This window comes from Haliaeetus albicilla, chromosome 6, assembly GCF_947461875.1.
Source record: "Haliaeetus albicilla chromosome 6, bHalAlb1.1, whole genome shotgun sequence".
NCBI classification, from domain to species: domain Eukaryota; kingdom Metazoa; phylum Chordata; class Aves; order Accipitriformes; family Accipitridae; genus Haliaeetus; species Haliaeetus albicilla.
Window position 1 is genome coordinate 46,050,331 of NC_091488.1, and position 26,310 is coordinate 46,076,640.

Sequence of the window (26,310 nt, forward strand, 5' to 3'; positions counted from 1 at the left end):
TGTTGGGGTAAGGGAAGATTTTCAAGGACACTGTGATTGAAACAGTTGCCAAAACTTTGTCATCTGTGTTAGCTAGAAACTTTTCTCCTCCAACAGAAATGGTTTCGCTTTCCTCCTGTCACTTGGAGGCCCAGTTTTGCTCTAAAAAAGTAACAATGTGGGGGTGCTGCTTCTATAGCTTGTCTCCAGGGCTCTCTTTAATGAGGGAGCAAAATTCATGACAGAATAAAAAAAGGGAGTTTAGGACTTAGTTGCACAAATGCAAGCAAAGCGTTTTTAGACATCCATTCCAGCTGTGCCTGAAATCAGTGATCCCCTTTCCAGTGATTTCAGCCTAATTAGTGTGTTGCTGGGCTGCTTTGTAGCTTCCTTCTCGCTTAAGGCAGCTGCCTATTTATCATTTTGCTTCAGTAGGGATATCTGCCTATTGCTGTGAGAGAGAAGGAGACAGAAAATAAAGCTCCAGCCAGCATGTCCTGACCGTACACGAAGACCCGGGAAGGCAGCGCAGGTATTAGGAGCTTCAGGCTAATGCCTAAGCCCTGCCCCAGTCTCACACTAGAAAAGAATTTTGCTAGAACTGGAGTAAAACCTTAGGGAGAAGCACTTGGGCGTTTTCCCTGTATTCTGGAGACGTAAAAAGTAATGACATAGTTCACCGCAAAGGCACAAACAGCCAGCCGCAGCCTTATTTTAACTAGGTAATCTCACACCAGGCATTTCAGAGGTGAATCTTTTTCTACTGCAGCTTTAATTTAACTTCAGTGGTACCTTAGACAATTTCATTATTTCCAGTGCCTCGAGTATACTGAACAAATACAAAATCCCAGAGGTTAGAAAGAGTGAGAAACCCATGCTATAATGGGGGAGCACAGTATCCAAAAAAACTACAGCAGTAGAAGCCACTTCTCAAACCATTATAAACAGCAACTCCTGCTATGTACATTTAATTTTAATGCTCTCTACCTTCATATTAACACCATATTACACAAGCAAGCGCAGCTACAGAGAGTTATCAGCATGAGGGTTTGCCCTCCGAGGATTTAGGCACGCAGGACCACATCTAGGCTCAGACCTCGCCGCATCCAGAGCCTTCCTCGTGGGGGGGGTAGAAGCACCATGTTCGTTTTTGCAGCAAAGGAGGCATGCGAGAGGGAGGGGAAGCAAAATGACCGAGGTTGTGCCCTGCGGTATATAAATACAGGCAAATCTCCCCCACAGTCTTTTGAGTGCTAGAGAGGTGGAACCAAGGATTGAGGCAGACTTTTGTGGGGTTTGTTTGGCTTTGATTTAGAGAATTTTCAGATTTGTTAATTACTTAGTTTGTAATAATTTGTAAAGAGTTTTTTTCTTTGCATGGAAAAATGCGTAGGCTATTTCTGAATAGTAATAGCTAGCAAAAGTAAGACATGCTTTAAAAATTGTTGTTTAATGTAGGGGTTAGAGTTTCTTTTCCAGTAGTGTCCCCTTCTGGTAACACCCTTTGATTTGTAAAGACCCCCGAGGGTGATGTCATGTGTTCATTTCCTCAGGCAGGAGGTGAACCGGCCGCTCTAAGCTCAAGAAACAGCCAGTTCGGCACCGAGGAGCAATCCAGAGCAATGTCCCTGGCTGGAGTAAGCTGCCTGGTGACAGGAGCAGGAGGATTTCTTGGTCAGAGGATTGTCCGCTTGCTGTTGGAAGAAGAGGAGGCGCTGGCTGAGATCCGACTGCTAGACAAAGCCTTTAGCAATGAAGCACTTGGCAGATTTGGAAGTAAGTACCATCTCGTGAGGACTATGTGTTGTGGGTATATGTGCTGTTGTCTCGTATGGACAGCTTGGAAGCCTTTACCTCTCATCCAAACCAGCTTTGCAGATAGAGGTTTTATTTCAAGGAAGTCTTGCTTTATCCTTCCCTCTCCCTCCAGCACAGAAATCAGACGTAAAACATAAAAGCAAGATTTTTCTTTGCCAGACCCCGAGGCTTCTCTAGATTGGAAGAGACCTATGTACTGTTCATGCAGTAAAGAGGCTGCCTTCAACCCGACTTCTATTACATCAAAACACATAGAGCAAAAATTAGTGCAAAAATCTCATGCTTCTGCTTGCAGGGAAGGAAAATGCAAGTGTTGCTATACTGGGGGGGCAAAGGGGGACGTCAGCGTAACCCAGAGCATACTGTCCTGGGCTCTGATGTGCTAGACTAGAAGGCAGTGGCAAAGTTGTGGGTGTAAATGCTAATGGTTTTCTTCAACCCGTGATTAGTTTGGTTAATAATGATCATCTGGCTGAGAGTTGTGATGAGGTATCTTAAAAATCTGTTGTTATTATTAACATTATTGCAGTCACCTGGAGAGCAGAATCCTTTTGTGCTAAGCACAGAAGAGACAGGGTCCATTTGCAAAGGGCAAGTCAGAACTCTGGCTTCTTGAATGGACTGGAGACAGCACAAATGAGCAATATGCCCAGCATCAGAAACAGTCTGTGGCGGGGAAAGCAGCTCAGAGTATTATATTTTAAAAGTCCCATTTCCTGGGATCCTGAGCATATCTATAAAGAGGCGTGTAGGAACCTAAATTCGATCAACTTCTTAAGTCCTTACATCACATTTACTTGGCAATGCTTTCCTCCATCACATCTTAACCTCAAGGCTACTCTTCCTCTATACAGGGAACTATATGGGAACCTTTATGGAATATCCCCATACGATTTGCTAAAGAGTCACAATCTTTGTATATTTCTTTCTATAAAGCATTTAAGCGTCATCAAAGTGTAGGAACAGTCCACCATAAACCCGGTGCAAATTGCACAAGCCTTTAGGATGGTTTTATACAACTCCTCATTAAATGTCATTCAGCATTTCACTGAGGATTTGCTAGATGCCCGTGAGCCTTGCAGCAGCTCTGATTGCCAGGCAGTTCCCGCAGTGACAAAACCTGCAGCTGCAGCAGCAGGAGCACGTGTGGTTTAACGCTGAGGCAGCAGGGCAGCAACAGAAGCACCCGCGCTGCTTCAGGCCAGGAGAGCTTTGTGGGGATCATGGAGCTTCCCGGGGAGTGAAAATGAGGGTTTGTGTGTGTACAACCTTGGCTGGGCTGCAGCAAAGGTTTCGCTGCTCCTTTTTTGTTAACAGGAAAGCTCTAGGACCTCTTTCCTTACCCTCTCTCCTTCCTCCACTGAAGACAGCCCAGACACTCCCTCTCCTATTCTTGCAGCATCCCTGCTGCCTATCAGACCAGCGCAGGAGGAAGGGAAAAATCAGTTATCATCAGAGCCATTTTCCCCCCACAAACAGGTAGTAGGAACAACAGGCTGGCATTTCAGATGTGTTTGAACTGCCTTAGGCCCTGCACTTTGACTGGCAGTCCCTCTGCCTGTACCAACCTCTGTAGCTACATCTCTTCAAGTGTCCTGCCAGCGTCTGTGCTCAGGACTACCTGAAGTATTTTGCTGCCATTCCCTTTCAAGCCCTTCTCTAGCACAGTGACTCCTATTCCAAATGCAGGGCTGCTGCAAAAACTGTGGGGCTGGAGTCCTCTGACCTGTGTTATTTTTACTGCAGGGACTTTTACTTGCCAGCATATGTTGTTTGGATTTCTTGAATAGCCAGGACCAGAGCTGAGTGGGTTTCTTTCTCACTAAGCCCTTGAGCACTTTTTACTTGCAATATCTTTGCAGAGTCAGAGCTGCGGGTAGTAAGACACAGGAGTATGTGTAAGTTACAGCTCTTTGTGCCAGGAGACACTCAAGGACACTCCTCTTTTGTCCAAAAATCTTTACTGCTGAGACCTTGACCTTCGCACTCAGTCTGCGTAAAACAGTGGCATTTGCGGTCTTCTGCAGCCCTGGGGAGTCCAGGATGATCCAATCGATATCAAGTGCTGTGAGCTGGAGTCCACCCAGTTACACTGTGTGGTTGAGAATGAACGTCACATTGAACATAGTAGTTTGGCGCCTTGGGTTTCCTACCTCCCATCTCCACTTCAAATTTATCTTTCTGCCTTTCCTGTGCTTCCACTTATGCAATTCTGTTTTTGTTCACTATAGCACTGGCACTTCTGGAAAAGTTGGAAACTCCTAGGTTGTTCTCAAGAGGATTTCTCACTATTTCAAAGCATTGATTCCCCCTTGCCTCATCTTTCTGTACATCCCTCCCCTTTCTCCCTGAACCCTCATTTCATGTCATTTTTCAGAGACAGACATTTATAGATTGTGCAATGCTTGAGCCTTGAGTGTTTTTGTACTGCTAACCCAGTACTGCTTCAAAGTAGAAGGAAAGTAGAGGGAGAAGGAATGTTGGTTTTTTCCAGGACTTTTGCTGGGGGAAGTTCCTGCTCTGGGAAACTTCCTCCTAGCTTTTTGCGCAACTTTGCAGACATTCATTTGCCTTTATCACTGCATTCAAAACAGAAAGGCAGAGTAGCAACAGAACATCCCAGTAGCTGAAATGGGAACAGAATAAACATTTTAGCTTCCTTGGGCCAAAGAAGCCAATAAATTGCTCTACCCTTTACAAATGAAAATAAGTTGCAATTTTTCATTTTCTCCTATGAATACACAAAGTAGACCATTTTAATGAACCATCCAGTTAACCTCTCATGAGGAGTGCCTTTCCCCACCACCCACCCCACAGCTGTTAGGACCTCTATAAAAGAGCACTAAGAAATTCAAGCTAAAAGTCCCACAGACATTGCTGTTTGCTTGAAGTTTAAACAATACATAGAAAAGAGAAAGACAGTTTAGGGCAAGTAGTCTGAGTGGATTTCTGAGTCAGACACTGCTCACAACAGGACACTGAATTTTATTGAGTAGTCATTGCATTTCCAAGCAAAAACTACCCCATACCAAGCAGGGAGCATTGCTTACAGCTCAGAAGACACAGAAACCAGTGGTGAAGTAGAAGAAGCTTTCCCAATGGGTAGGTACTTTCTCATAATCACTGTACACAGAAAATGGAGAGCTGAGTTGAATTTATTCTTTTCCTCCCCCTTCCACCTGACACACATGTGCTTTTTTGATCCCTGGGCAATGGTTTGTGCAGATGGAAATCAGGTTTCTCTCTCCTGTCCATCTCAGACTGAAACTGCTGTCTGTCAGTCCTTTATCCTTTCCTCTCTCTGCTTCTAAGCTCACCTGTAGTTTTCCTCTTCTCCCAGAGCAAAACAAGATCAATCTGCTGATTCCTGACATCTAGCTGATGCTGGTAAAGTGGACAAGGCCCGTATTGTATTTAGCACAGCAACTTCTGCTGGGTAAAGTGGAATGGAGGAGCAGCTTTCCTGCCTCATATCACACACACAATTTAAATTGCAAGCCCAAACAAGGAGCAAAGCAGCTAGACAGCAGCTTTCTAGTGACTGATACCAACTGTCCCTGTGATCAGCTTTGAAATGGACAGGTATCTTTTGTATTTTTCCTGAAAGCTTTGATTTTCACATGTAAAAACTTTCCGTTTTCCTAATTCCTGCCCAGGCATCACTCTGAAGGGGCCACATGTTAGAATTTACATTGTGAAAACCACGTATTTCGGTCCTTTGGATTACTGCAACCCCACAAAGCCTTACTCATGGATAACATCAACCTAAGCGCTGTAGAAAGACTAATGTTTATTAGAGCAAATCTAACTGCCAGGTGCTTAACAAAAAGCCTAGCCCCATAGTCTGACACTTTTGCATCCATACAAGTAGAGGTCAGTGTAAACCTTCTGGAAACGGAGCCCTAGGAAATGACTGCACTCTGTAAAATAAAAGAGCATAAGAGAGCATGTGGCAGTGCTGGGAGGGCAGTAACTCTAGATTTACTAACTGTTTTGTAAATGTTTCACGAATTTCACATCTCAGACCAACTGACTGTGATGAAAAAAAGATCCTCAAGCCTGTTGCATCAGAATAATTGTTAAATTAATACAGGATTACATTCTAGCGTGCTACAGAGATAATGAGATAAAACCCATTTTAAAAGACACTCCCACTCAGTTCCAGATCCCAGCAGCTGTCTCTCTTAGTGTTCCCCCATTAAAGACAAGGGATGAAATACTGCCTGCTTTGGAGCTGGTCACAAAGCACTAGGATACACGAGCTTTCAGTCAGGCTGAGTCTAAAAGCTGTATAAATTAATCAGGTTCTTCTCTTATCTAAAATGGGCAGTTGATTGTGCTGGAAGAAGACCAGCGCTCCGGCTGTGCAGAGTCCCTTCCCAGTAGCTGTGCCTGGGGAGCCCTCTAGTGCAACCACAGCAGAGGCTCATGAGAGGACATGCCTCCACCTCCTGAAAAGCTGTAAGTCACGCTGAGAAAGTCCTCTCCTCTCCCATGGCAGAGCTGCAGCCAGGCCAGCAGGCTTCCAAGGAGAGCAGCATCGCCTCGGACTATACATTTCTCCAGGCGATTGTCCTGCGCTGGCTCAATTTTGTTAGTGTGATTCTGGGCTGTATGAAGGATGCTTCTGCCCAGCAAAACTTAAGGGAAGGATGGCTCCGAGACCGAAGACTGCATCCAGGTCACACACATTAGCTGCTGGGGAAGGATAGGGCTTAAAAACCAGGAGTTAAAGCAAGTCAGGGCTGAGGTAGCTCAGGAGAGCAGCCTTGAGAGTTCAAATTTGGACCAGAAAGATGTGCATGCTAGAAATGACCCCATAGCACACACGCTGAAATGGAGCCAGAGCTGGAGTTAGAAAAGGCACAGCAATCCTGGCTGAGGTACATAAAAAAGATGTGTCAGAACTGTATGTATTAGAAGACCTGCAATATAGGCAAGGTCAAGGGGCAGAAGATAGGTGTGCACGCATGTGCATGGCGAGAGATCATTCATCACCTTGAAGACAGGAGCATGCAGTCCCTGGCTGTTTGGTATACTTGGGTTAATACTTTTATAAATAGCCAGTCACCAGAACATGCATAGCTAAAGCTACTCCCCCTGTGAACTTCAAAATAGTCACACCTGAAGGAAGCTTCAGGTCCTTGCTAGCAGTGAGAAAGATTTCTCTTTAAAAAAAAAGAAAACAAGAAAGAACCATGTTGAATATTGGCTCCAAAAATACAGTAGGTAGTGCGACATAGACTTCTATAGCACTGTAATTAGCACTTGACAATATAGCCATTGCAAAATAACTTCTGTTTTCCCAGCCTTAAAATATCGCTCCCCTGCCTGGGCGGTCAGCACCTCCCAGGCGCAGCATCAGCTTCCACAGGGCCCTTCACCGCTCCTTTCCGTGCTTTTCTTAGGATGCCTCTAAGGCCTTTTGCTTTGTTTTCTACTGCCCTTGCAGCGTTCCAGGGTAAGACGACGGTGAAAATCCTGGAAGGAGACATCCGAGATGTGACATTCCTGCACCGTGCCTGTCAGGGGGTCTCCGTCGTCATCCACACGGCTTCCATCATTGACACCTTGGGCCTCATAGAGAAGCAGCTGCTCTGGGAAGTCAATGTAACAGGTGAGCGGGTGAAGCACCTTTCTCAAACCCATGTCTACTATGTCCCGATCATCATCTGCTCAGGAGAGGGAGCACCTGACCTGTATTTTTGAGCCAGATTAACTGGGTCGTTCTGCATCTTGCACAGCCACACCTGTGAGTGCAAAGCATATGTGCAGCGCTGGCCCTTTCCACACCCAGTGTGCACTGGTCTTCCACTGCAGGGCACTGCAGGATCATTCACGCTTGTCAGCACTCACATATGCCCATCCTGAGATCTGCACAGGCTCTGCCTTCAGTGGGGATAGCCATAATGCTATGCTCAGTGGACCTGTCTGGAAGCAATTCACCTTTGAAATCCCTGTGCGCATCTGAGAAATCGGTTCTTATTCTCCCTCCCCATACAGCATCCCTGCCTGTGTAGTATTCAATTTTTACAAACACTGCAGGCTTTCGCTGCAATTATAGCAAACATCCAGCCCCTGTGGCGCTCTGCTTCCTATTCTTTTTCTTCCTCCTTTTTTTCTTTTCCTCCCATTTGCCATTATGTCTGTGTGTGCATGAATGCAGTTCACAGGAGCAGCTGCTCTCCTACCTTCAGCTTATCATCAAAAATCCCCCAACGAACTCAAGGCTGTGGGAGAGAGGGGTTTGAGTGACTTCTCACTCTGTGATGGGATTTCCCCTTCTACTAAGGAGCCCCTGTTCTTCATGAAAAGATCAGATGAAGGGGGAAGTTTTTGACTTAGGAATGGCCGGTGTGGCATCAGCTGCCAAGAAATTGAAATATACGTACTAAAAGATCAACTTTATCCCCCTCCCTCTGATCCCCAAACCCTCTATGCCTTCCAGAGAACTGGTAGTGCCTAACCTGCATGCACGCTGACCTCCCTGGCTGTGTTGCTTCAGCTCCTTGGTGAAGATTTGGGGAAGATGGTCTTATTTACATTAGTAGTTTTCCTAGTTCTTTGTTCCCCTCTGCCACAGGTAAAGGGCTTCTTCATGGAAAAATAAGGAACATACTTCCACTGGCACCACTTTTACAAATATTGGCTACTCACCAGAGCATTCTTTGTAGTCGAGTTGTCTCTTACACGCACCTTAAAAACAGCAGGATGACATTTTTGTTGTTTTAGCCTGGCTCATTGCCTGTACATTCAGCTTCCAGACCCTTTCATTTCTGCTCACTCAAAGCCACAAATTGTCAGTGACCACAAATTAGAGCCCAGCGGGCAGCTTCTTAGGTCCCTGCCAGGAGGGAAGAGCAGGAAGGCAAGTTCCTGTAAACCTGTGCATTGGGTAGTATGAAAAACAAATATACAGGGATGGTAGTTCAGAAACAGGATTTGTAACGCTCTCTCTTTATGACCATACTGCTGCTACAATCTGTTTTTCATGGCAGAATGTGTTGCCTAAACCCATGGGGGAAAAAACCCAACCCAACAAAAATACCCCAGACAAATACTAAAATGTCCCAAAAGCAGAAAGCAGAAAGAAAAGAGCTGGAGTCAGAGCTAGAGAGTTTGTTTACATCTGTCCCATCGTTCCTTTTGGCAGGTTTAGACTTAAGCACAAAGTATCTAGGCTTTCATAAATCCTTCAGATCCCCCCCATCAGAGTCTGCCTGTGGGTGAAATAAGCCCACTGGGCCCGTGATGGTTAGCTGATAACATTTGGTAGAATGAAAGCACATGCCAGTCCTGCTCCTAGAGCAAACTGACCCTAAGGTTAGTCAGTAAATACTGCAGTCCTCTTCCTTATTTCCCTCCATTTACATTCTGATGCTCTTTTGGCTTTCTGACCAACCAAGACACTGCTATGTACTTCATAGACTTGCAAGATGAAAGTATTTATTTCCCCCTTGAATGTGCTTGCCTAGCTTAACCCTCCTGGCTATTTGAAAGACCTTGAACTTGCCAGCTTACCTCTGCTCCCCTCAATGAAAGCATTATGATAGGATTTTAAAAGTAGGAAATCCTGTATTACTGCAAGTAAAAGACAGAATATGCAGAAAAAGGAGGAGGCGTACATACACAAACATCACTTTGCTCGCTGCGCTTTATGATCTTTGACTACATGGTATTGTGCGTTGTTCTGACATAAGAGCTTTCTCCTCAAACCCTCCTCTGAAGCCAATTGAATAGTGAATAGACTTCCACTGGGTGAAGCTGATTTTGGAGCAAACCTTCAGGTCCCACATTAATTCTGTCCCTGCTTAGCAAACCATCCAAGAGCACCTCGAGCCCGGAAAACTGGGGCTTCAGCATACAGGATGGATTGTACCTAATGAGAGGGGCAGCTTCTGAAGGTTCTCTGCCTTAAGCCACATCAATCCAACCAACGGACACAAGCCCCTAAATCTGTAATCAGTATTCATGCTAACCTAAGCAAGAGCAAAATTTGACCCTTGGCATAAACCCCCCCCACGACATGCAATTAAGACCAAGTGTTCATCCTTGTTTAACTCCAGCAGGTGCACTGATACCGCTTAAATACAGATTCAGAGCAGGTTCAGTTTCACTGAAGATGCTGCCCAGTTCAGGACAGGATTCTTCCAGCTGCAGAGAGGGGAGATCTGGCCAAGCTCAGGCCAGAGGTGCTGTTTCTGATCTAAAAAGCCCACTTTTTCCTGCTTGGGGAGCTCTGGACTGACATGCATGTGTCTCTTTTGAAGGTACTCAGCTACTGCTGGAGGCATGTGTCCGTTGTAATGTCCAGCACTTCATATATACCAGTACCATAGAAGTGACAGGCCCAAACTGCAAAGGTGACCCAATTTTCAATGGTGATGAAGATACAGCTTATGAGAGTATATCAAAATCTCCTTACGCCCAGAGTAAGAGACTGGCAGAGGATTCTGTGCTGAAAGCAGATGGCCGGGTGCTAAACGATGGTAGCACGCTGATGACCTGCGCCCTGAGATCCATGTACATTTTTGGAGAAGGTTGCCCGTTTCTTCAAGGTCATCTGGATAAGTGTCTGTTGAACAAAAATGTCTACCTGCGCTTCTCCAGGAAGGAGGCTTTTGTGAACCCCGTGTACGTGGGGAACATCGCCTGGGCACATGTGCAGGCAGCCAAAGCCCTGCAAGTCCCGCAGAAAGCCAAGCACATCAGGGGGCAGTTCTACTACATCTCAGATGACACTCCTCATATGAGCTATGCAGATCTAAATTACGAGCTGACCAGGGACCTGGGGTTTGGAATCGAGCCCCGGCTCCCCATGCCTCTGACAATGTTGTATTACTTCTCGCTGCTGCTGGAGATCGTGAGCTTCTTGCTCCGGCCCTTTGTCAGATACATCCCCTCCACCAACCGTCACCTGGTCACTCTATTGAACACCCCATTCACCTTCTCTTATAGAAAAGCACAGAAGGATTTTGGCTACGTGCCTCGCTACACGTGGGAAGAGGCCAAGCAGTGCACTGCTCAGTGGATTGCTTCCATGGTCCCACAGAGAAGGGAGTACTTGAAAAGCAAGGCTGCCTAAGTCTTAAGAGGAGCTGAGACCTGGCTAAACAAGTAGGGCCTTGAGCCAGAGGAGAGCTGGGTGAACAGCAGCAGCAGACAACCACAAAGCATTTAAATGAAGACTTTGTGTAACAGTCCCCTCATCCCCCCCAGCCTCTCTGCCCCAACCCAGAATAAATAAAAGTGAAATATTAATTTGTTTGTTGAGTACAGGCTGATCAGGGTAACTTTCCTGCATAGTCCACATCCACTTCTACATCTTGTGCAGCACAAAGACATTATTTTAGTAAGACTCCCCACAGTCCACAGTGTGAACACATCATCAGCCTTGCTTTTCACTCCACGCCACCTTTAAGGCTTTTGTAAAGCACAGTTTGTCCTAGAACTATGATTACAATTTATAAATGTATACTACTCAGCCATACCCTACTCGCTCAGCTCTTGCCAGCCTTACCAAACACACAGCAGGTAGAAGCCACTTGATTGCAAAAGCTGTTACAGATCTTGCTGACTTTTTCAGAGCATTGCCCAGTTTCCTGTGCCATTCACCTGACAGTCAAACTTGAGAGCAAATTTGGGCACTGTAAGCATTATGAAGCCAAAAGCACAATGTAAGTGCAACATAGTTTTACTTTGGACGGTTTGTGGAAGCAGAGAAGGGGGAGATTTGCTCAGGTGAAGACTTCCTCATCCATTCTCATTTTCCTAGTCAGAAATTTTGCAATAAATCTGATGGCTGCCCAGCAGAACAACAGCTTCAACAAGATGAAACGGAGAAAAATATTGCAGGACAGCCTTGGTCACTGAAGAGTTTCCATTGCAGAGTCAAGACATTTGTGAACACTGAGGAAAAATAAAGACTGCTGAAAAAAATCATGCTATTTCCAGGTTTCAGCTGGGAAAAAAGGCTAACTTTAGCTGATAGATGCATATGTGCTGTCCCTGGCTTTTCTGATGGCCATGTGAGTTTCTGCAGAATGTGTAACTTGACTTTCGGGCCAAAAATGTAGCACTTGTCTGAACAAATACATGCGATCCAGTGTTTGCTTCTTAAACATACACTGAAAACAGCTCTAAGAGATGGGAATATCTGTGGTGTTCTGTTCAGGATGATGTGAACAGAAACATTTTACCTGACTCAGTACTAATGTAAATAAATCACATTTCCAGAGATGCTGGCAGCTTAAAGTCTGTGCTGAGTTTAATTATTCAGTGCCCTAGACATTATATAGTCCCAGTGCAAGTATTACCATTTTCTTTAGTAACATCTTAGGTTAAGTATGTAAGATCTGAAGCGGTAGAATACCAGCCATCAGCACTTCCAGTCATATTCTGGGGACACAGAAATAAGTTTTCCAGGCTCCCACTGAAGGCTTTGTAAACAGTCAGCAAACTAGTGCTGCGGATGTTATTTGAATGCCATCGCTTCACAGATAACCAGGTCAACATCTCCACCTTTCTCCACTGAGCAAGCAGTACTTTCAACACCTCCATCAGAGTTCCTCCTTTATTAGTGAGCACACAGATCTATCCCATGCTGAAGGAGACCCATCCCCAGCTACACTGTACGCTGATAACACCTCTAGAGACTTACAGAGAGTGAGGAGGTTTGCAGCAACCTTAAAGAATAAGGGAATGAAGTTTGGAATTGTAAAATTCTGGATAGAAGCTGCACCAAGCAAACTGATGTGCAGTGAAGTTTAAAAAGAGCCAAAAGGTATTATTTAACACAATGTCCACCCACATCCAAGAATGCTGGTGGAGACTATGCTGAGAGCATTGCTAAAGTTGAGGTAAATGAGAAAAAGCCACCTTTGTTCATGTTCTATTCCCCTCCCATCACTAAATGATGATTTGTCTTCTGTTTCCATCCGCTCCCCACTGTTCCCATTCTTATCCCTTCCAGATTCCTCTGATGGACATCTCTTCCTCTCCCGTCCCCTCCATTTGTACTTTCCCCCTCCCTTCATGTTCTCATTCTGTCTAGACCTCTCTGGTGCAAATCTGTTTAGCTACAGCCCCTCTGTTCATGCCTTCTCCCCTTGAGCCTCACCATTCACGTTCTTTTCCCCTCCAGTGTCCTGCATTGTTGGCTTTTTTGTCACCGGATGGTTCCTTTCCATTCCCCTCTGTACATCTCTGTTCCCCTCCACTTCCCACCATTTCTGTTTCCATTTCCACTCCCCTCTGGGACCCTCCATTTGCAATCTGTGGCCCTCCAGTCACCACCATTCATGCTCTGCTCCCTTCCAGTTGCCCGCTTTCACTCTGTTCCTAGGCAGAAGGCTTGAAGCAGGCCATTAGCCTCCAAAAGGCTCCCAAGTACATAAAATTCACATCTCTCTCAGTGCTGCTAGTAAAGCTACAGATCAGCTCCATATATTTACATATATGCAGTTATCTCAGTTGCCTCCTGGGTTGAATAAGGCTCTCAGGATGCGTAAGACAAAATACGGCTGAAGGCAGTTAACAAATCCTGCTTAGAAAAGCAAAAAGAAGATGTTTAACACAGTAACATCCATTATTTTTCTAGGCTAGTGATAGATCCTAATGTCTGGTGAGACCAAAATGATGGGTGCAGCCATGGCTGCTCTGACACTGAAGTAGGAGTAGAAAGGACAATCCAGGCACATGGAAATAGAGCAGGAAAGGAAGGCGGAGAACAACAGAAGCAGAGCTGCTATTTAATAGGGGAAGGCACTTAACACATCAAAGAGCTGGAATATTACAACATGTACCAGAAAACTGGGACATCTTTGACCAGGTTTAACAGAGCTCCTAAAATATCTACAGATGCTGCCAAGAGAGAATAAAGGACAACTTTTCTTCCGCAGTTCAGTAAGTGACTCATTTCCCAAATGTGGGCTCCCATTGCTGGAGCCTACTTTGTAATTTTTGCCTTCTCAGTAAGATAGTGGGATCTTTCCATCTCTCCAAGGGCCATGCTCCCAACAATCCGATTTCCAAGCACCAAATTCCTTCTTTGCTGAACTTCCTCCCTATTTCTTGCTACCACATGCCTTCCTTCAATCCCCATGACAAGCCATTCCTGCTGACGGGAAGCTTATTCCCATTTCTTTCCCTACCATGCCATCCCCCTCCTACCTCATCAGTAACCTACTTGTTCTGTGACAGAGTCCTCCTCCTCCCCTTGGTAGTTTCTTCCTTCAGTCACACCATAGAATTTATAATTGAATTTTTTTTTTTTTAAAGGCAAGGCAGCAATGCTCACAAACCCAAGGGAAACACTGTCCTGCTGTCTGTTTCAGGTGAAGTTTACAGTGCTGTTTGAGGCATTTCTTGTTTTGGAAGCACTTCCCACACTCAGCACACATAAAGGGTTTTTCTCCGGTGTGGACTCGCTGGTGTCTGTTGGCATGAGCACTTCACATGTTGGGAACACACACAGGGCTTCTCACTCGTGTGGGTTTGCTGGTGCTGGGCGAGTGTTGAGAAATCACTGAAGCCTTTTCCACATTGCATGCATTTGAAAGGTCTCTCGCCAGTGTGGGCTCTCTGGTGATTTCTAAGGTGACATTTTCAGCTGAAGCTTTTCCTACGTTCAAGACAAGGGTAGGGCCTTTCTCCTGTGTGCATTCTTCTGTGGGAGATAAAGTGGGAGCTCACCCTGAAGTTTTCCCCACACTCACTGCATATGAAGGGCTTCTCACCTGGGTGGGATCTCTGGTGTTTAATTAAATCAGAGAACCACCTGAAGCCCTTGTTACATTTGGGACATTTGTGGGGTTTCTCCGTCTGGGATGCCTTATGCTGCTGAAGGTTTGATGTCTGGCTGATGATTTCCTCACCATCACTGTATCCAGAGTGATTGTCTCCTATAGCATCTCCTGGGTGGAGGAGGATGCCGTGGAGGCCCTCAAGGGCCTTTTCTAGATGAATGCCATCATCCTGTCTCTCCCCAAGGCGGTCCCTCGGGTGCATTTCTGACACATGCTGGCCCTCTCTGGAAAGCATTATCTTCAAATGCCTCCAGTAATGTCTCATATTGTTTCACGTTCTCGGGATCATCTGCCAGGGGATCATCACCATTCCCACTACTGGCCTCATCATTTTAATGAAAGAGAAGTCAACATGAATGCTCAGCAAGAAAGCAAGTTAAGGGAAATGACTTAAGAGACTGTGACCCTTTACTAAACCCTAGTTTAGTAAAGACCCTTAAATTTGCAGAAGGACACCCCTGTGCCAAGCTTCTCGCAGCCCCCTGCCCTGTGGAGCTGTGTCCCACTCCCTGGAGTGTCTGCTCATGTGAAACCTGCCCAACAGCAGAAAAGAAGGGAAAAAATAAGGCTTAGGTTTTTTATTTTTAGTCATATTTTTGCAGCGTGGTGGGGATTTTTACGCCTCTCATTCTTTGTTTGCGTTTCTTGGTGCCAGGGTGCGGGGAAAGCAAGAAAGAAGGTGAGGAGGAGAGATGGACGCAGGCAACTGTCCTCCCTGAGCACCCTCAGGCTTGCATCTGCTTCAGGTATTTGCCCAAAATAGTGGAGTGTCTGCAATAAAAAGCCCACAGGAATGGATACCTGAATGTGTTACTCTCCTGCTTGGCAGTCACCAAGCGAGCCTGTGCGTGTTGTTACCCCCTAACAAACACAAGCCAATTAAGATATTTCAAGGGATACCAAGGAGAATAGGCACACTTACTGCAAAGCAGTTGATTTGCTGCAAGCTTACACTTAGTCTAATTTGCAGTAACTTGTTTATATACTCTTAGGCTTGGCAGGTTAGCAAAGTGGCTACAAAATGTACTCAATCAGTAAGAGCCTTGTTATTTTTTAAGTTAGCTAACCACTACCATTTATCTAATTTAATTAGCTTCTTGGCAATCAGTAAAGCAAACTATTGGTTATCAATGAAACTCCACTGTCAACAGGGTCACAGTCAGTAAGAAGAATTTTACTTAAGTATACACACTGGAAAAGAAAAAAATGTTCAGGCTGCTTTGCTGTGAAGGTGTCTATTTACCCTTCAGGCCTGCAGAAAGGGGGAAGTAGCAAAGATATGTCAGTGATACTTACATGCTACAGACAAATGAATTACTTCTGGTTCCAGCAGATATAAAAGCTAAGTTTAAAGACCACCTTTTTCTGTTAAATATTTTGTCGCTAGGGAGGAACAGATTTTGCTTGCTAAAATGGAGCTGGAACTCTAAGCTTGTACATTTTTAATAAATTTAGGAATACTGAAGAAGCTCCAGAGGAACAGAAGAAGAAGTGGCTCTCATGTCAGTACTGGCATTGGTATTGTTAATATAGGATACAGTCAATGGAGTTGGATAGTAAATGCCAGTGAGCATGTTTTTATGAAGAATCTATATTGTCAGACAAGCATGACATGGGTATTTTGAGTACCTTGCAGATTTCAAATAATTATAAAAGTTTTGATTTGTTATTGGCTGAAGTTTGCTTTACAAGTTGTCATTTTACACTATGATGTTAAATGAATTAATACAGACTAAATGATAAAAATGACAAGATAAATGTTAACTTTCTCAATTATGATTTTTAAGTCAAAACTGCCTTTTTTTTAAAGAAGAAAGCTTTGGCTCAATTCATACGCTTGGTGCAGAATCACAATATGAAACATTATGTATAGCCTCTGCTATGTAGGAAACCAGAATAACAGTGGTCTCTTAACCTGAAAAACCTGTCACTTATACGTCTAGATATAATAGATCACAGCTGTTGTAAAGCTAATTTGGAAAGTGGGAGTACAGTAGGATGCATTTCAAAAGACATCCTCATCTGAGCAGTTCTTGTCACGACCCCTGTAGTCCCATGTAATGCTCTTCTCCCTCTTTAAATCTCTCCATCTGCGTCTCCATTTAAGTTCAAAAACCACTGGATAACTGGAATTCATATGTGGCTGTGCCATGGATTTCTTTCTCATACCAATGTTTGTCATTTCTGGAGGTTCACCATTCACATAACAAAAATTCTCACATTTCTTAAATAAAATGTGCCTCTTCAGTGCTAGCAGCAAGCACGGAATATTAAGTAGTTGAGGACAAATCTAAGAAAGGGAAAAGACGAGTAACCCAAAATAAAGAAGATTTATTAAATCTCCACCTTGGTCCTATAACAGGTGCCACTCAGTTTTGTGAGTGTTGATTAGGCAGGTAGGGGGTTTGCTGTCAAATACCCAGAAGTTCCCAACAGTGAGGTGCTCAGTTAACAGACTGGTTTGAACTGGGGAGCTTGTGGGGTTAGGCTTGTCTTCTTGTCAAGTTCATCTCCTATATAAAAAAATGCAGAGAGCTCTTTTGGCACCAAAAGTGTGTCTACAAACCTGCTTTCTCCAAGTACACCTGGCATCAGTGAATGCATCTCTCCTCTCACAACTGCAGAGTCATAGGAATGGGTGGGAAAGAGGTCTGTAGAGAATGAGGGCTGAAAGTTAAGCACTGCCCTGCAAAAGCACTTACACTACATAGTATCTTCCATCAAAATGCTTAACATGCATTGTAGAAGACCATTGAGGCAAAGACAGACTTTTGTTGCTGCCTTAAGATGTGAAATGCCAGTCTAGAAAGTGAAAAGAAAACAAAATGCATAAGGGCAAAGCAATTTTTGCTTTTGATATTAATATATAATATTATTCTGGAAGATCTTGCAGATATTACAAATATTTCAGATCACTTTATTCCGCATTTTGAGGGTCTTGTTTTTACTGCCAAAGCCTTTTTAGCACTTCTGCTTGAAGAACCCCAGGACAGCCCAGTGGTGCACAGGCTTCCACGAAATTTGTTCAGCAGCCCATTTAGTCATTAATTCGTACACCTGCTGGTGCTAACTAGAAGAGCTGACCTCTTTTCCAGGTGGACCATTATGTTCCCATTGCTTCCTGTTGGTGTAGCTTGGTGCAAACTCGTAGTCGTTGCTAGTGGTATTTGAAGGCTGGTAAGAAAGGTGTATCCATGGAGCTGTGCAAACAGCGCTCGATGGCCTTAGAGGTCCAGAATATCTGTGCACAGTCTCACTGCATCAGCTTCAAGCACATAATGGTGCAGCTTCACACAGAGCTTCCAAAAAAGGAGTAGAGAGGCATTTCTTCATCAAGTTCTTTCAGTCCAAAAGAGTCTTTACCATCTAACACAGAATACCTGGAATACATCTGCCTTTGTGAGTCTTCATAGGTATTTCTCAGTGTTTGTAAACGACATGATTAAAGAGTTTTAAGGTGTCAGTACACAGGAGAGTTTGCCTAGCTTGTTAACCAGTTATTATGCTCCAAACCCAGTGTCTCACCCATATCCCTTCTCAAGGACTTTCTGCTTCAGTAAGGCTCAGCCTGGTTTGAAGATCTTTCTTCTGAAGTGATGCTGTAGCACTTTGACCTCAGATTAATTACCAAGTGATGCTCTTCAGAAAGTCAGAAAATCATCCAAGTCTTTAAAAAATTATTGCAATAGTTCTCAAGGCTAAAAGGAACAATTACATAATCTATTCTCACTGCCTGCATAACATAGTCCACAGACTTTCACCCCCTTATGTTCAGTGAGCCTGATAACATGGGCCTGACTGAAACATGTAAGAGAGAAAAGCATCCAGAACTCATCCATAGGTGTGAAGGGAAGAAGAATGTATCACTTTGGTGATTAAGCCTTTCCACTGTTAAAAATTTATACCTTATTTTTCAGTCTGGATTTGTTAAGATTCAGTTTCTGGCTTTTGATTCTTGTTATGCTCTCTTTACTAGAATAAAAAGCTTTTGAGAACTCTGAAGTTCCTCCCAGTGTAGGTACTTATATATTCTCTAATCACCTCATCTCTTCATATTTTTTCCTAAAAAATTACACGAATGGAGCATCTCCAATTTCTCATGAAATGCTATTTTCTTTTTCAGATATTCCTGCATCTCAGATTTTTCAATGTGGTGACTTCATCAGGAGCTAGATATACATTTTTCTGATAACCCCACATGCAACTGTAGGTATGTAGGCTTTTTAATTAATCTAGACCAAAAGCACACTGGATTTTTACATGTACTTGGGCTTTCTAAACGCTTTACTTGTAAATGCTGATGACGTAAGGAACAGTGCGTACCCAGCACTATGTTCAAAACAGTCCCTCTCATGGCAGGCTTCTTTTGGTCCATCTTGCAATTGATGTCTCTTGTCTATGAGGGTCTTGAAATAAACTCTGGCACACAGGTATTGCTAGAACACTGTGGTCTTTCTGGGCAGCCACAAGGAATAATCGAGACATGAAAACTGTTGGACACTGAGCCCTGCATGTTAGGTTTTGCCTATAAGAACTGGGAGAGACAGCCATTTTGCAGTGTTGAAGTTTTCTTGCTTCTAGGGACTTTTCCTCAGCCCTCTATAAATTTACTAGTTATGTATTTACAGAGAGAAAGTACTTTTACAGTGATCTCATTTACTTTGAACTCTCTGTTCATGGTGTTGCTATCAGTGAGGGAAGGGAAGTAAGGAAATTTCACAGCAGGAGCTTGGCTAGACTGCAGACTGACACGGTCCCACTGCAGGACACAGACCCCAGCTGGGATCTCCTCCACCCGGCTGTACTGTCAGTGTCTCTGTGCTTGGACTGAGGCTGTGGGAAGAGCAGGGAGTGGGCAGATGTGCTCGGAAAGCCATGCCGGGCATCGGGGACCAGGCTGCTGGTGGCAGAGACACCCAGGGCAAAGCTTCCTGCTGTAGCAGAAGGGCAGGTGGGAAGCGGCCACTGGGCAGATCTGGGTGACATCCCAGCGTAAGGACCAGGTCCGCATTCTGATCTCGTCACCCTTTCACAGGAGGTGTTTTGGACAAGGAACAACACGGACCGACCGGGGGTGGGGTGAGCGCAGTATAAACCTGCGATTTTTCCAGTGTGTCCCCTCCCTGCAGCTCCTGGGCTAGGACAGACCGGGCAGAGTGAGATCTGAGCCCAGTACTTACTCCTCAGTGGCATCCTTTGCTTGGAAAGGAAGGAGTTTATGATCAGCTCTTCGATAGGATTGATGCTTGCTTCACACAATTTAAATCTGCTGGCTCTGTTGGGCTGTGCCTCTTACTACCACAAGATGGGATCTTTAGCAATATTTTCCCCTCACTTGCTCTCTGAAGCCCAATTTAATATTCTGACTGCTGAGTTTCTGTATTTACAAAGCCTGCACTTTGATCACAAATAACACAGTGCAAGGTTGCTGGTGGAGGCTGCCTGCTACTAGGTACGGTCCATTCAGACAAACAGAGCTGAAGGATTAACTCTGATATATCGTGTCCAGCATTCATGCATGTATTCATCTCACATCCTCTCCTGCTAAAATTCTTGTGTGCTTTGCAAGCCCTCCTACAAGTCAAAATTTCTAGCTGCAGGGGAATGACTTGATGCATCTATTTCAAGAAAAGGTCTCTGGTTCATCCGCTAAAGATTGCTCAAGTGGGAGTGATGCCATGTTTAGCTGTGAGAACAGAACAACCAGAGGAGAGCCCAGATAGCGTCTGAAGAACCTCCCAAACCCAGAGTGCCGTCGTCTAGCTCTCTGTTCCTATCTGAGGACAAATTGGATAATAGACTGGAAGTCTGCACGGGCCGATCTGTACAAGCAGATATGTAGCACATGATTAAAAAACCCCCAAGTTTCTCCTTTCCCTTCTCCCTCCAGCACTCCTGCAGCGAGTGGTGGAAGAACTACAGGTGACAGAGTTAAGGCCAAGCGTGTGAATCCCATTCATTATTCACTTCTGAGCGGAAAAATAAACCTGCCTGTATAAAGATCAGTGCAAGAACCCAAAAGTAATTGTGTGGCTCACATTTGTATCACAGAACATTTTACTTGGACGTCATGTTATTCAGTGGTGTGTTTGGTACTTGGTCACTGTGAGCCATCTCACTAAAAACAGGATGTTGCCAATTGTGTTTGAACCAGAACAGTCAACAGGAGAAATTGCCTGGTATGTCTGGGGAATGAACATTCTTGTCTGTATCAGATTTAAGTTTAAAAAGATTTGCTTTCCAAAAAGCACGTTGGCCTTACTTTAGCATTTGTAGCAGTGCTCAGGGTGAGCTTAATGCAGCAGTGCCCAGTCTTGATCATTTCATGATGCTGGAACCTCTGCCAGATTGGGAGATATGCCAAGTTTTCTTTTTCTTTTATTTTTAAGGGTGTTTTTTCATCATTCTGAAAGAAAAGGGAAGGGAAGGGCTTGGAAATATTAAACTATGAGGGACCCAAATGCTCAAGATAAAAAAAAAAACAAACAACTGAAGACCTGGAAAAAGATCCTCAAACTTGTTATTTAGAAGCAATCTCGTAATTCTTGCAGCCTGACTCAGAGGCTTTGAAAAATTGGGATTATCAAGCAGCTGAAAACTAAACTACAGTCTTTTCTCACCAGCAGCCAGCTGAAATCCCACGGTGTCCGCAGAGGTTACCAGACCCTCCCTGTCAGGCGTGTTTGCTCCCCTGCAGGAAGAATTCCCCTCATGGTCAGAATTCATGTCCCACATCACAAACTCACCACCATCCTTTGTGTTGATCTCCTGATCCGTTCAGGGCAGACTGCCGCGTCCCCAGCGCTTGGCTGGGTCTGCTGAGCCTTGCTGGCTCCTAAAGCAGGGGACTTTGCACATCCTGGTGAGTCAGCTGCATCAGGTGTTACACATGCAGGTGGGAAAAGGATGCTCAGCATTTGGGAGACAGACTATGAGTGTCTGACATTTGAACATCAGGTTCAAATGTCACCATTTTGGAAGTTAGTCTTATACTACTATTGAAACCAAATCATGACTTTAACATTTGGGGCTGACTAGCCTGGATATGCCTTGAATACAGAATACAGCAGCCAACAGAAAGGTGACCAAGGTGGTACCAGCACCAGAGTACAGCCAGCCACATCAGTGCCCTTTCCTGACAGCTCCAGCTGGCAGAGAAATTTCTACTGCAGGGGTAAAATGTGGATGCGGGCAGAGCATCTTTCTGATGCAGCTAACAGGCATCTGGCGCTGAACATAACCTGTTCAGAGGGAACATCTCCAGGGCTACACACTGTACTCTGTGAAGGGGTTGATGTTTTCCCCATACAATTCTGCTCTATTAAGAAATAGCATGAGCAGGAACTGGAGGAAATCAGAGGCAGTATATAAAAAGGTTTACTTAGACTACATGCCTGGAAAAGCCGCGTTTGTGTATTTTTTAAGCTAATAAAAATCAATGTAACAATGTCTCCTGGATGTGGCAGTAAATTTTTCCCTGTTGTCACTGAACTCATCAAAGTCTGCTTCACAGGAAAGCAATTAATCCCACAAGCTGATGACTGCTGTGTATTCGAAGATTTGGCGGATTCTTTTCCTGGAGGCAATTTCCACTTCAGTTGAAAAATATCTAATGAGAACCTGAAAACCTAAGTGTGCTGTGGTACCAGCAGGAATACAGTGTCTGAGTTTATAGGAGCTTGGCATAAGGTTTTAGAGTTCCCTCCTTCCTGGAGGAACAAGTTTGCCTTTTGACTTTTTAAATTACTTTTGTCTTCTGCTGTTCTAGGCCTCAAGACTATCTGATCCTTCATCCTCTCTACTGACAATTCTTCCTAAGTTTCTTCTGCTGCAAATTGTTGCCATTACAGATTTGTCCTAGTACCAGGATTTAGTGACATTCACTAGAACACCTAGAAGCTTCCTTCTCCATTTTATACTTCACTGTTTCTCCTTTATCCAGTTCCTTATCCACTGTACAGCTCTTGTGTTTAACTTTGCATTTTTAAGACAAATTAATCAAGATGCAGTACTGCATACATTACTGAAGTTCAGTTACATGAGATGTACCATACATCCTTTACCTGCAGGTTTTATCCCATAAAAAATAGTACCTGGTTACCCTGAAAACTTTTGTCTTTGGTATCCCAAGTAATTCTGCATCTTCAGTGACTCTTTTCTTCAAAATACATTCCGTGGCCTCACAGATGGTTCAAGTCAAACCAGAAGCTCTGTAGAGGGATTCACAGGAATGCTGGGCACAATCCACACACCAGGCATGGATGGGTCTCATGTCCACATGAGAAATCTTCCTGCACCTCACCTCCCGCAACGCGCGCAGGCGATGTTGCAGACTGCTGGCATCCACTCGTATTCTTTGGGGCTTCCTCCACGGATTTCCTTGCGGAAGCTTCAGCAGGGATTGGTGAAGAGATGGGTGTGCAGAATACGCAGCGCCAGCGTGAGGAAGGACGGACTTGGAGACATTCTTCCTTTTTGTAGCTGTACGAGTAATGCAGTTCACATGGGACTTCTGTGTGATCCGATACCAACGCATGATGCTATTCTCTCAGTCATGCAGCAGCTCATCCTTTCTGGTTTATATGGTACCTGTTGCCTATAGCTACTTGTACAATGGAAACCATGTAAGAAAGAAAACAGTGGAACTGTTGGTACACTTGGACACACAGTGCTTTTTAATTCCTCCCCAAATCCTTCCCTGAATTTTTACCTGCAAGTAGTTTGGCTATATGAGTGACTGCTCTTCTCAAACCTTGTCACATGGGAGTGTGCTCAGTCTATAATATTGTTGTCAAAAAGACTCCTGCTCTGCACATTAAAAAAAAAAAGCATACCACCACCAACCTTTACACATCCCACACGTCAACTGGCACAAATAGAGTAACATTTCCTTTCCAAAGCCCACAGAATGCCTGTGGCTTTGCACCGAGAGAAGCCAACTCCCAGAGCTACAAGATGAAGACTAAAAATAACCCATTAACGATTAATTTCAGGATTTTTAAATACAGCTAATTAATATGCATAGGAAAGGCACATGGTCTCCAGGAGGGAGCACACACAATCACAGAGTCTACAAGGGGAGGGAGGGAGGAGGGTGACACCCAGGCAGAGTGCCAAAGGCGAAATAAAAGAGAATATTCGCTATGAGGATAGAGGAGGTGCAAAGAAAGTGTGTTTCAGAAGAGGTAGAAGCAGAGGGGGGCTGAAACACTTCACTGTTGAAGAGGCAGAGAAAATGCAGAGCAACGCAGAGCAACCACAAAGGATAGGATCCTGTTTGAAGAGCAGCGAGGACAGCAGTGAAGCCTTGAGTCTTGGCTGTTACACACAAGGATAGAGAGCTTGAGAGTACTGGGAGCAGGAGGCAAGGTTTTGTGCGTTAGGGCTCAGTGGCTGAGACAATGTGACGTGGATAGACACAGCAAACACGCTTTGACGCAAGAAGTGAATTTCAGTCAGGTGGATTAAGGGCTGAGCACACCACAGGAAGACCAATGGATGCAAAAGACACTGGCAGTGGCACGGCAGGCGCATCGCGAACGTGCGGCACTCGTGTGGAAAGCCTGGAAAGCGTAACTGCATCTCAAGACGGATGGTACAGCAGGCACGTACCTGGTGTCAGTGTTGCACTGAATTACGGCACTTTGGAAGCAATTTTCTCTTATGAAGTAATACTGAAGGAGGTCATTGCATCCTGAGGCAGGAGCACCCTGGGAAGTTTGGGCATGGGATATAAAGCACTGAAACAGGACACACAGGTTGGTGATCAGGGCACGCCATGAAAACAAGGTACCGCGTATGTGCAATATGGGTGATGTCAGCCAGTAAGGATTATCTACACTTAATACGACTCAGAAAGCAAATCTGGTTATTCACTTGCTGTACTGCAAAACAGAGAGCTACAGCAGGAGTTCCAGTGGATTTAAAGGTACAGGGGGAAAACAGGCTCGCTTGAAGCAATCTCCTCAAACCAATTTCCCTGTGAACAACATTTAAACAATTACAAACTTCTTGCTTTTCACAGAGGGTAGAGGAAGGGATGGAGGGACTTAATTACCCATTCACTGGCTATTTAGTATCAAGAAAAGCTGGGCTTCTAACTTGGTGCCTTAAGAAAATTAAGTTTATTTAGTAGCACTGCTTGTCTGCCTGCCCCCTTCACCCTCATCACTAAGAACCTCTGAACTTTTTAGCCACTTGCACATAAATTTAACAAAAGGGTAGAAATCTCAACATTTTGTGCAATGTGATGGCTTTCACGATGGCCCACAGAAACAGCCCCAAACTGTTGTACATTTTGCTACATCTTGAGAAAAACTAGAGCACTATGACGACCTGTTAAAAGCAAGAAAGGGGTACAGGGGTTTATTTTTGCAACAGGGGTTCTTGATACATGCTTAAGTTGACTAAGTCCCTAGTAGGGCTGCAGGGGAAAAAAAAGCTGCAGCACCACCAAGACTAAGAAATAGGATCAGTTTCACAGTCCAATGCTACCGGAGGTTGCTATTGGAGGCAAAGGACACAAAATGCACCTTTTTCACTTAAAGACATTCTTTATTCAATCTTTTTTATATACAATATTATTTTTAATTTGTAAAAAGTACATATGCAGGATTCCAGGTCAGAGGCAGAAGGTTTCCACATCAGAAGATAGACTTTTGCCCTTTTATTATTTTGGAGGAAAAATAATCTGTCAGTTTTAGACAAAGCAAGAATAAAGGCAGAATGCAAATCCAACTTCCACTAAGCGATTAAGATTAAAGGCAACAATTCACTGTAACAAGTCAGGCTGTCCCTTTGACTTCGGTGGTTCCCAACTTTTCTGGGTGATTACAGAGCAGTTTGTTAGAAGGGGCTGACAGCCGAAGCAGCTAGGGCTTATCATCTCTGCTACAGTTGTATGCAAGTAACTTGGAAAAGAGCTTGGGTTTCCTCTTTGTATAGCAACTCAAACTCTTGAGCCAAAAGACTGTTTCTCAAAATTCAAGGAGCAAAAGAGGGATGTCTTATCAGGGTGAACAGATCTCTGAACTACAGTGTGGATCAAGAGCTTGCTTTCATTTTTCTCTGTTAACAAGAAGCCTGTTTCTTATTTGTCCCCTTAAAAACATGGAGTAGGCTTATTAATGTACCTAACAGGCTCGATTTGCTAAAAGCCTGTTATGACAGCCCTGAGATGTAAACTGCCTCACCGTTTTCTGTGGATGCCAGGTTACATTGTCGATCCTTTCAATGTTAATGCTATTAACCACTTCTCCATTGAAACTAGGGAGAGTCACATTATGAAGGTTTGTAATATCATTTCCTCAGGGACAGAAGAGGGGATTCATAAAAGACAGCCCGACAGGGCTTTGCTTAGCTGTAAACCAGCACAGGGTAGACCTTTAACCTTAAAGGATGATATTACAGGGAGTGTGTAATTATTTGCACTTTTCAGTACCGAGATACTCAACATTCAAATCTTGTAAAATACTAGGTGGGAATATGTCAGTGATTGGGCGGCAGAAGACAGTGATCCACAAATTTGAAGTAGGGAGCTAAAGCAACCTCGAAGGTGTGGCTGGCACAGGGAACTACCTGCTTTTCCCTTTACTCCAGCATACTTACTATTTTCCATACTTTACTTAAACATTCAGTTTTAAGGACTATATTGTGCAGCAAAATGAACACCTGGAATATCATTCAAGGGCTTTGTTTTTATTTAGAG

General features: G+C 44.3%; 1 protein-coding gene across 3 annotated transcripts; it reads left to right on the forward strand.

Annotated features, from left to right (window-relative positions):
- The first annotated feature begins 1,177 nt into the window (after positions 1-1,177).
- On the forward strand, positions 1,178-14,341 carry LOC104319887 (3 beta-hydroxysteroid dehydrogenase/Delta 5-->4-isomerase-like). 3 transcript variants are annotated; one of them, XM_069785919.1, is made up of 4 exons: positions 1,178-1,273; positions 1,533-1,755; positions 7,250-7,414; positions 10,068-14,341. In XM_069785919.1, the coding sequence occupies exons 2-4, from the start codon at positions 1,602-1,604 to the stop codon at positions 10,880-10,882; spliced, it is 1,134 nt and encodes a 377-aa protein (XP_069642020.1). In that variant the 5' UTR covers positions 1,178-1,273; positions 1,533-1,601; the 3' UTR covers positions 10,883-14,341. The 3 variants fall into 3 exon arrangements, with proteins under 3 accessions (XP_069642020.1, XP_069642022.1, XP_069642021.1); XM_069785921.1 differs by having other exon boundaries at positions 1,240-1,433; XM_069785920.1 differs by having other exon boundaries at positions 1,240-1,402.
- Positions 14,342-26,310: the final 11,969 nt, after the last annotated feature.

Bases quoted from the DNA above. Each gene is read 5' to 3' on its own strand.
- LOC104319887 (XM_069785919.1), top strand. From the start codon at position 1,602: ATGTCCCTGGCTGGAGTAAGCTGCCTGGTGACAGGAGCAGGAGGATTT. The intron at 1,756-7,249 runs GTAAGTACCATC...CTGCCCTTGCAG, and splicing joins AGCACTTGGCAGATTTGGAA to CGTTCCAGGGTAAGACGACG. The intron at 7,415-10,067 runs GTGAGCGGGTGA...TCTCTTTTGAAG, and splicing joins CTGGGAAGTCAATGTAACAG to GTACTCAGCTACTGCTGGAG.